Raw genomic sequence first — 10,822 nt, 5'->3', positions numbered from 1 at the left:
AAACATTCCATAAGCTTTCATTGTTATGCAGATGATACTCAATTATATCTATCGATCAAGCCAGATGAAACTCATCAGTTAGCTAAACTTCAAATGTGCCTTCAGGATGTTAAAACCTGGATGACCTGTAATTTTCTAACTCAGATAAAACTGAAGTTATTGCTCTGGGGCCTAAGCACCTCCGTGACGCATTATCTAAAGATATAGTTTCCCTGGATGGCATCGCCTTGGCCTCCAGCACCACTGTGAGGAATCTTGGAGTTATCTTTGATCAGGACATGTCGTTTGTCATGTCGACAAGTCTCACATTAAGCAAATTTCAAGGACCGCCTTTTTCCACCTACGTAATATTGCAAAAATCAGGAACATCCTGTCTAAAAATGATGCAGAAAAACTAGTCCATGCATTTGTTACTTCTAGGCTGGATTACTGCAATTCCTTATTATCAGGCTGCTCGAAAAAGTCCGTTAAGACTCTTCAGCTGATCCAGAATGCTGCTGCACGTGTTCTGACAGGAACCAGGAAAAGAGATCACATTTCTCCTGTTTTAGCTTCTTTGCATTGGCTTACAGTAAAATCCAGAATAGAATTTAAAATCATTCTTCTTACCTACAAAGCTCTTAATGGTCAGGCACCATCTTATCTTAAAGAGCTCATAGTACCTTCCAGGATATCTACTAGATGTGGTGGTAGGCATGAAACTAACACATCGGTTCACAGTTATGTACATGACTGTGATGAATTTGTATGTAAAAAATGTTGTTTGTTTGTTATTATAGGTGGTCCTGCCTCTCCCAGATGGCTCCCCAGCAGCTGGTGTGCCAGTAAAGATTGATGTACCAGAATCTTCAGAGAAATCGTTGAATGCCACTACTAACCAGGAGGGGGCAGTGTATCCTGTGTTTAATATTCCCAATGTGTATTGGATTACTGTTAAAGTTAGTATCCCTAAACAACAATAAGTTAAATGGTCTTATCAAACTGATAAACCACTAGAGTTTTGCTTTAGTATAGTGTAACTATTTACACCCTAACTTCATCAGGTTTCGGCAGATGGCCTTCAGGAATGGAAAAGAATTCGTCCTCCTTCACCTTGAAATCGCAGCTACCTTTACCTGAGTATTACCAACAAGATGTACTCTGTGGGCGAGTTCCTAACTGTGAATTATAACACCATAAATGGCCAAAAACATGGGTTTATATACTACATGGTGAGATATCTGAGTCAATACATCAGGGTTTGTGTTTAAAAAGAGAAACAACAGTTTTTTATATTTGACATTTTTATGTTGTAGGTCTTAAGCCGTGGGATCCTAATAAAACATAGACAATATACAGATAACGCCTGATATGGTGCCATCATTCCGTCTGATTGGCTACTACTACAACCAGCATGGTAACATCATTGCTGACTCGGTGTGGGTAGATGTCAGGGATGAATGTGAGATAAAGGTCAAGGTGAGTAAACAGAACAGATAAAGTTGCAGCCTGAGAGTGCCTTGGTATTGTTGCTGCGGCCGATTATTCCGAAACCACAATAGTCAGAAAATGGTCCACTGGACCAAAAGTTTGTCCAACAGCCCGTAACGGCAACGCCATTGCTCCAAAAATACACTCTTCAAACAACATCTGAATAGATTTTACTGTCACAGACAATATTTCCAATGTCAGAATCAAGTTTTACCTCAGTTAGTGCTCACCATAGTTGTTAGATGTAGGCTGATCAAAAACTCAGTCGGAGCTGTCTTGATAGCCTACAGTCTCTATGCCTTGGCTGTTCTGATACAATCATGTGACAAACATTTAACCCAGCTTTTCTCTTGGCCAAATTATACTCAGTTTTTGTTTTTTTGCGCTACTACTAAAAGTCTTCAAATGGTTCTGAATGCTGCAGCTAGGGTCTTACAAAAAAAAGAAAGTAACTGATTCTGCAGAAAGAGTGTTGTTGTCAAACAAATACACCCCTCCCTGCTGTGCATTCTCAGAAACTCTGCCTCTCACATTCTCTCTCCTTGGTGCCTGGAGTCTAGCATGCCTGAATGTGCCATAGACTGCTCCTGTGCACGAGCATGAATACCACTTGTTGCTGGTTGGCTGGAACAATGTTGTGGGGAAGGTCCGCACCACTTTCTTTGTGTTCCTTTTGCAGAGCCAGGGCTGTGTAGGAAAACATTTTATACAGAGCACACACAAAATGGTGAGCTACTGTATTTGCTGAATTTTAAAAAAAGTGTATTGGATTACAATCACTTACTTCACCAAATTTAGCTTCACTTCACTGGCTCCCTATCCATGTCAGATTGGACTTCAAGGTGCTTCTGTTTTTGGGTTTTGGTTTTGTAATTTCCTGTTTATTTTGAAAGAATCCTTCCTCATATGTCTTGTGTAGGCTACTTTACTTCCTGCCTTTGTGTATTGTTCTTACTTGTTTTGATTTTCTGCCGTGCCCTAATTAGTTTCACCTGTGTCTTTTTATCCTCCCCTCACTTGAGTTTAAGTCAGTATGTTTCCCCTTGTCTGTTGCCAGTCGTCTTCATCGATTTGTCAAGCGTTCTTACTTATTGTATTATTTGGATTTTAGATTCTTGCCTTTTCCCATTTAGATTTATTTGCCTCTTTGGACTGCTTGCCTGCTTAGACCCTTGCCTGTCTCAACTCTGTATCGTAAGCTTCTTCTTCTTCTTCGTATGGATTTACAGCAGTTAGACACTTCTAGGCATATTACTGCACTCCTCAGGAAGTCGCTATAATGAAAACGTTACTACTTCAGATTTTTATATATAGCCCTGTATCGTGTAAGAACTGTAATACTACTTTGACAATCAAGTGGTTGTTTTGATTTTGACCCAATGTAGATTTGACTGAGAATGACAGAACTCCCAAATCTGATAATCTCTTGAATAAAAGGCTCTTTTCTATATTATATTTGTTACATTTCAGCAAAACATGTTCCACTGTTTTAGAGTTCCCACACTCACAAAGCCCATCAGGATGCTTTCCAATGACATATAAGGACTGATTCAACCCACAATGCCCAAGTCTTAACCTACAGATTTTAACAGAATCTCTTCTGGATCCATAACAGTGCCTGGCTTTTTTAACCTGAGATTGCAAAGAGTAATAATGTCTCCCCTTGGTCTCATTTTCCCACAATCTTTGCCATTCCCCTTCAATACTCGCTTAATGTTTTCTTTTAGTTCCACTATTCCCAATGATATATTGATATCTGTTTCTAACTTCATTGCTACAGTCTGCTACTTAATTTCCTTCAACTCCAGCATGTCCAAGGGCCGAACAGAATATAACATTGCTACCAATCATTTTAATTCTAAATAATATAGCTAGAATTTCACTTATGATATCAGGACAGGCTTTTGCTTTACCACCTTTCAAGGCCATCAGGGCAGCTGCAGAATCATAGCAGATTAAGGCTTCTCTTATTTTCATGTCCTCAATCCACCACAGAGCCCAAAGAATTGCCAGTAGCTCTGTTGTAAAGACAGAACTTCCGTCTGTAATTCTTTTGCTAATCCTAAGGTCCAGTTGAGCTATATACACCCCAAATCCTGCTCTCCCACTCTCTGGTTCCCTGGCACCATCTGTAAAAATGTTCAGATATGATCCCTTCCCACTATTCAGATAATTTTCCAATTTTAGAGCAATCACATATTTGTTCTTTTCTTGTAAAAAAGTTAGATCAATATCCAGTTCTTGTAACCAGTAAGGAATAGGTAGTTGAATTGTGTAAAGTGCCGTGTCTTCTTGCATCATTCTCAATTCTCTTGTCCACTGATTTATGCATTCAAAAAATAATTTGTTTCTTATCTTTCTGCAAGAGTCTAATGATCCTTGCATAAGGCACCTAGCTGGGAGTGCTAGATTAGACCCACTCAATTTGATCCAGTACTGCATTCCCAACTTAATACGCCTTAAACATAAAGGCATTTCACCACTTTCAATTAGCAGAGCAGGAATTGGAGATGAGAGAGCTGAGAGCTCCACAACAGAGTGCCTTAGCCTGCAGAGTGTCTAACTTCCTTAGCACCGACTGGGCTGCAGAACCATAAACAAAACACCCATAGTCAATTAGGGCCCTTATAGTTGCCTGATATTCTAAATGTATATCTGCCCTCCAGTCACATCCCGCCAGGCTTCTCATTATATTTAACAACCTTGTCACATTTTGACGAAATGTTCCTAACATGAACAGCCCAAGTCATTCGTTCGTCAAACCAGACACCCAAAAATTAAAATCCTTCGCTCTCTCTAGAAGGGAACCATACATACATAATCCAAAATCTGGTACCTTTCTCTTGTAGGGGTTTTATACTGAATTTTGAAATTCAGTAAAAAATCCTTTACTTTCTAAAAAGTAAACTAATCTATTTGTTATCATTCTTTCCATGATTTTGCAAAGCACTGATGTTAATGCAATAGGCCGATACGAGCTTGGGTCACTTGCATGTTTCCATTCTACTGGCAAACAACCCTCTCCCCACACAGTATTAATCAGAGCAAGAACTTCCTCAAGTACTAAGTCATCCAGATGTTTAAATAATTCATATGATAAGCCATCTCTCCCAGGGGTAGTGTCTGCACCAAAATTAATAGCATCCCTCAATTCTTTCATGGAGAAATACCAGCTAGTTGGATTTTCATTATCAGAATTCCAGTTCAGCTTCCACTTATTAACTGCCAACAGATGAGTCTTTTTCACACTGCTCTCAACTCCTAAATTACCAGAACTATGCAGTGCTTAAAAAACGTCAACAAACATGTCTGCTTTGTCTTTGGTTATTGCTTCTACCCCACCTTTCTGTAAAACCGGAATTGATTTCCTCATATACAGACCTTACATTCTATGCACAGCTGACCACAAGTGTCCTACAGGAGTTTCAGGGCCCAGTGTTTCACAAAATCTTCTCCAGCTATTTTCCTTCCAAAATCCACCATTGGATACTTTCTTAATTTTCTATAAGCTCAATTTCTGTCCCTTCCCGCTACATCAAATTCTTTATTCCACCAAGGATCCAACATACGAGTTCTTGGCTTTTGTTTCTTGGGAATGGTACAAAGAGCTAAAAGAACTGAGGGATGCATTCCATACATCTACAGATGTTTCACTGTCCACAGTGTCAACTAAATATTTAGTTCTCTCCTGAAACTCATCCCATTTAGCCTGAGCAAATTTATATTTTGGAATTATCTCTTCTTCATCTTTACTTAATTGTCTTCCAAACCTACATAAAATTGAATAGTGGTCACAACCCATAGTATATCTGTCCATAATATCACATTCTCCAATTCTGGATAATCTTGAGGAAGCAACTGATAAATCAATTCAACTGCTGGTACTCCTACCAATGTGGAACCTAGTTGGCCCTCCATCATTTATCACTACCAGATCATACTTGTCCAAAAAGTCTTGTACAATCTCGCCATTATAATTCCCCATAATGGGTTATGGGCATTAAAATCCCCTACATGCTCCATAATCTCATCAAATTTATACCCCTGAATAACAAAATCAAGACTAGCCTTTAACCACATCTCTTGAATGCATATCAGTTCTTGTTTCTCTTTAAATGCATCTACAAATCTCTTTAGTTCATGTCCATTGGGAATAAGAGTCTGGGCATTCCACTGAAGAATATAAAACATCAAACTATCACCATCATCACTGTCCAAAAGCACCTCCTCCATACTTTCTAGTCCTGATATCTGTGAAGTCCTCACATTTTGTTCTCCTTTCATGTACTCGTGTAACTGCTCAGGTAGGAACTGATTTACACCCAGCAACCTTTCAGCTGCTTCGACCACAATTTTGATTGTGTCTGATCTCTTAACTGATGCTTTTGCTCCCACCAACACATCAACAATGAAAGCCAGAAATGTTTCCCTACTCAAATTGATCATATCTGGGGAGAATGCTGGAGCAACTGGGGAGACTTGCTGAATGCTGTTTGCCTTTTTGTTCCCAACTCCTTGTTCTCAGTTGACTTTGTTAGCTGCTTCTGCATATGAGACCTTATGTTGTTCTCTCACTGTCTGGACCCGTTGGGCCTGAACAAAATGTTCACACCTATGAAACGCTGCTGTATGATCTCCTCCGCAATTACAACATTTGGGGGCCTCTGCTTTACACGCTTGATATTCATGATCCCCACCACATTTCCCACATTTATGTTTAGCCCGACAAGATCCCGCCACATGTCGAAACTTCTGACAATTATAACAGCGCAAGGGTGGTCTTTTATACTCCCTTACCTGGTATGCCATACTTCCAAGAAATACTTTCCCTGGCATAACATTACCTTCGAATGTAAGCAGGACTGTGAGTCCCCATTGCTCCCTTCCTTGAGCTTGAATCTCATAACATTAGTCACTCGGGCGCCCTTAACATTGTCTAAGATTTCTTTATCTGACAATCCAGCATACACTCCTTTGATTGCTTGCCTCTGTCTAGGGCCAACAATTTCAACTTTAACCACCAACTTCCCCACCTCCTTGCCAATATCATATTGTTTTTTTATCTTACAACAAACTCTCAGCAACCCATTTGACAGTATTTTAGCTAGAGCTCCCCTACCAATCTGACTATCCAAGGCACTAGCAACTCTCAGTGGGTTTAATGCTCTAAATCCACCACCTCCCTGCTTCTGATCCGTGACTCGAAATAGCACCACAAACTCTTCAGAACTCATTTTCATAATTTTTTTTCTTCAGATAAATCTGGCCTTTCACTCGATGCTTCTCTCTTATGACTTCATTTACTAACTACCTTCCACCCACCTCCCTCATCCCCACCACCCCTTCCCGTAGCCATAGGCTACGCTACTAAACCACTTCTGCTTTAATTAATAACACCAACCACCAGGAGATAGATAATCCAGATAATTTGAATGAGAACCACCACTGATCGCCCACCGCCGCAACTCGTCAGAGAGTGAGCCCAAGCAACCACCACCAAGCCACCCTTCTCGCCTGCAAGGAGCAGCGCCAGAACACCGTTCTGGACCTATACAGGCCGTCGGTCAGTGTCCCCGCACACCTCCCCACAGACATCAAGTAGCCTAACAGTTGCCAAAACAAGTTGCCTTTCAATCGGACCTTCTCGATTCTCCCCTCAGTAGAACATTGTCTCTCAGAGAGCCTGTCTACTCTTTATCGTAAGCTAGTGTACTCCTTTTGTTTTATTGTTTATTAATCTCTGTTAAACTAAACCTGCTCTGTCTTGGTGTTATGTGTCTAGGTCCTATCTCTGGTTATCCTGATCCTTGCTTGACTAAAGTCATAAATAATCTATTAACATTAGTACTTAAAGTCCATGTTTACCCTGTCAACGAGAATACAATATTGCGCTATAAAAATAAAATAAAATTGACTTGTATATTCTCAGAGCAATGGGTTTTTGTTTCGGGATAATGGGCTTCCAGTCCAATGTGACATTTTGTGGACTATTGTGGTTTTGGAACAATGGGCTGTCAAAACAATGGGCAGTCCCTGCCGGGGCCGAGTGAGACAGTAGACAAACATAATTTCATCTCTATTGACTGTGTTTGAATAGGTTAATTCTGTATAAGGGGGACACTTCTTGGTATTCTTTTTATAAACAGAAAGAGGTTTTGGGAATGTAGCCAAATAATGAAGACTAAAACCTGCAACACTACTGTGGTGGTTGTTATTAGGTTGCATGCAATTGTCATTCTTTTTCATACAAAATATATAAATCTACTGATTAACTACTAACTACTGGACACAGCACACATACACATGTACTGTAACCTTGACCGTAGACAATGGCATTTAAAAAATCTCTGTATAATATTTTAACTTTCATTTAGGTAGAACATAAAGGACAATTTGAACCTGGGAAACAGGCTTCGCTAAACTTTGATTTACATGGTCAGAAAGCCAGAGTGGCTTTGCTGGCTGTGGATAAGGCCTTCTATGCTCTCCATGCCGATAATAAACTCACAGCCAAACAGGTAACACTTTTCACACAATCCTTTCACATGTACTCTTTCTTACAACACACTGTGGTTATTTAATTCCACCCATATATTACAATATAGTAAATGCAAGCTCTTGTTCCCACTTTTCAGGTGTTTTCCTCTATGCAGCCAAGTGACATTGGTTGCTCATACAGTGGAGGATATAATCCTGCATCTATACTAACAGGGGCTGGCCTGTCTTTTGTATCTCACTTCCAGTCAATGTGGAGAAACAGTATGACAAAAAGTTTTTTTTTCATTTAAATCCTATAAAATGTTAAATGAGAATATGAAAAATAGATTATTCCTCCAGTTTAGTATTTTATAGTATTTTTCTGATGGTGTTAAGTAAGATTTTGGATCGCAAATAGTTCAGTTATGTACTATTACTGAGTTGAAGTATAGAGAACATTAACTAACAGACATACAGTAAAATTTTAAAGTATGCGTGTTTCAGTATTGAAAGGATGTGTTATTAAAGGGCTGGTTCACCAAAATGACAAAAATATATTCTCACCTTGCGATACCTAGCCATTCAGATTTTTCTTTTTTTCTTTTTATCAGAAACTAAACTTACCAAAAAGTTACCACCACTAGAGGTAGGAGAGAATATATATTTATAACTGTTAGCCCTATGAATGCAGAGATTACAATGTAGCTGCATCCATTAATGCGGAAATTAACTTTTTAAAGGAAATTTTTGCTTTCATAAACAACCATCCAAATTCTATCTTACTTATCCCATGCTGAGCTACTTTTCCAGGTCTTGGCTGTGATTCACAATCTGGCCGACAAAGACGCTCTTTGGACCTTCAACAGGAAATGATGACCTTAAGTAAGACAATTTTGTGGTATTACAACTCTGGTCTGAAATAATGTAAGATACTTCTGGTCAGTATATGCTTTAAGGATGTGTCTTTTTCTTGTTAATGTCACTTTCAGAATCTAACTTTTACAATGAAAAGTTGCAAGACTTTTGTATTCAAGGGTTTTATCTCAACCCTATGAGACGAACATGTCAGGAAAGAGCTAAGAGAGTCTCTCTGGTCGAAGAAAATCCTGTTTGTGCAGAAGCCTTTTTAAAATGCTGCCTTGAAGGAGAGCGTCTGAGACAAAAAAAGATCCAAGAGGATTCCCTGAAAGGACTTGGCAGGAGTAAGATGAAACTGTCATGTGGACATTAAATACATTACACATTCACTTAGATAGAGTTCAGTAACTGTGGCATGATTAGAACATTGTTTAATTACAAACCTTTCATTTTCTCATTTTTAGCTGCAAGCACTGCTGACATTGAAGAATTCTTCTTGGATACAGTTTCACAGAACATTCGGCGATTTTTCCCCCCAAGCTTCGCATTCACAGAATTTGATGTAAATGACAAAGGAAGGTAAGAGGTACACATGTATGACAATTGCTTCTAATCTTGCCAATGTGAGAACTTCAGCTTTTTCTACTGTTCAGTGTAAGTAGAGTCTTATAACTGCAAACTGTAACACTATACATAAAGCATTTGTCAGATGGATTTTAAAAACAATTATTTTTTAAATGAAACCCCCTAGTTATTCTATGGTCTTACCTCACTCCATCACCACGTGGGAGATTCAGGTCATCACTTTATCTGCAGCTACCGGTAATAACAGCTTCCCATTCCACAAATGCATCTCGATATTTGATTGAGGAGCTACTCATTAATAAGTGGAATTTACTTATTCTATGTTTCCTTCAGGTTTCTGTGTAGTTAAGCCACCTGAGGTCAAAGCATCGAAGAGGGCATTTGTGTCTCTACAACTATGGCTCTGACAGCCTACAGGTAGCTATAACCTAATGGCACTTAAAACAGTGACCACCTGATGGACATCTTAATTGTCAATTTTTTGTTTTATTTTCCTCCGTGGACACCTGCATTTTTATAGGTAGCAGTTCATATGGAACAAACTGAAGGTCTTTGCTCCCCCAGATCAGCCACCACTACATCTTTTGTCAACATTACTGTGAAGTCACAGTCTTCCCAGTTTGTGTCCTTCTCTGCTGTCCCCATGGTAACTGGCTCCATACCCATCAAAATACGTCTCTATGATATAGAGAATAGATGGGGGACAGATGCAGTTGAGAAGGCTTTGAATGTGTTGGTGAGTGACAAAAACATGCATCACTTCCAAATGTTTTCAGTACTTGTATTTACTAGAAGATTTGTGACAAGAAAGTGCCACAAATAGTTTGAATTGCTCTGGAAAAATCATGGCCTGTTTAAGGGATAAGTACAGAAGCCCTAAGCAGCCATCCATTAAAATTTTAAGTCAGTGTCTGTCTTCTTATTTTTTTTTACTCTGTTTTCTAGAGATTTTGAGATAATGAATGTTGTTTTCCCATGATAAAAGGATAATTGTCTTGTGATATCATGATAACAAACGATAGCTTAACACAGGGGTCGACAGGTGCGTCCCCTGGATAATTTATAAATTAGAAAAAAATTTCAGTGTCACTGGTTAGCTCAGTTGCTTGAGCAAAGGGCACAGCTTTTTGACGATTTATTTTTCTTCTTTTGTGTGTTTTCTTTTATTATCCTCTTCAACAAAGTTGTTATGAAGAGATTCAGGGGATTCCAATCACACATTTCCTGACCGCTATTTCAGGTTCCGAAATAGCGGTCAGGAAATGTGTAACATTAAATGGATTCCCCTGAATGAGAAGCGCAGGAATTTCCTCTGCCTGGAAATGACAGGGAAATATGAGGGATGTGGACCCATCGAGTCCAGCACATGCTTTATTATGAGCATGTGAAACAGTCTCTTCATAAGAACTTTGTTGAAAATGATTATAAAAAA

The 10,822-nt window shown here is 39.1% G+C and overlaps 1 protein-coding gene across 2 annotated transcripts; it reads left to right on the top strand.

The window, feature by feature from the left end:
- The first annotated feature begins 813 nt into the window (after nt 1–813).
- Nucleotides 814–10,196, top strand: LOC123965481 (complement C3-like). 2 transcript variants are annotated; one of them, XM_046042000.1, is made up of 8 exons: nt 814–938; nt 1,044–1,211; nt 1,296–1,458; nt 7,845–7,988; nt 8,106–8,229; nt 8,559–8,593; nt 8,758–8,829; nt 8,937–8,977. In XM_046042000.1, exons 3-7 carry the CDS (start codon nt 1,351–1,353, stop codon nt 8,818–8,820), a joined length of 474 nt encoding a protein of 157 aa, XP_045897956.1. In that variant the 5' UTR covers nt 814–938; nt 1,044–1,211; nt 1,296–1,350; the 3' UTR covers nt 8,821–8,829; nt 8,937–8,977. The 2 variants fall into 2 exon arrangements, with proteins under 2 accessions (XP_045897956.1, XP_045897955.1); XM_046041999.1 differs by lacking the exons at nt 814–938; nt 1,044–1,211; nt 1,296–1,458; ... (1 more) ...; nt 8,106–8,229; nt 8,559–8,593 and adding exons at nt 9,270–9,384; nt 9,557–9,627; nt 9,724–9,807; nt 9,911–10,196 and having other exon boundaries at nt 8,730–8,829; nt 8,937–9,149.
- Nucleotides 10,197–10,822: the final 626 nt, after the last annotated feature.

Source organism: Micropterus dolomieu, unplaced genomic scaffold, assembly GCF_021292245.1.
Source record: "Micropterus dolomieu isolate WLL.071019.BEF.003 ecotype Adirondacks unplaced genomic scaffold, ASM2129224v1 contig_9831, whole genome shotgun sequence".
Classification (NCBI taxonomy): domain Eukaryota; kingdom Metazoa; phylum Chordata; class Actinopteri; order Centrarchiformes; family Centrarchidae; genus Micropterus; species Micropterus dolomieu.
This window is presented reverse-complemented; position numbering and strand designations above follow the sequence as displayed.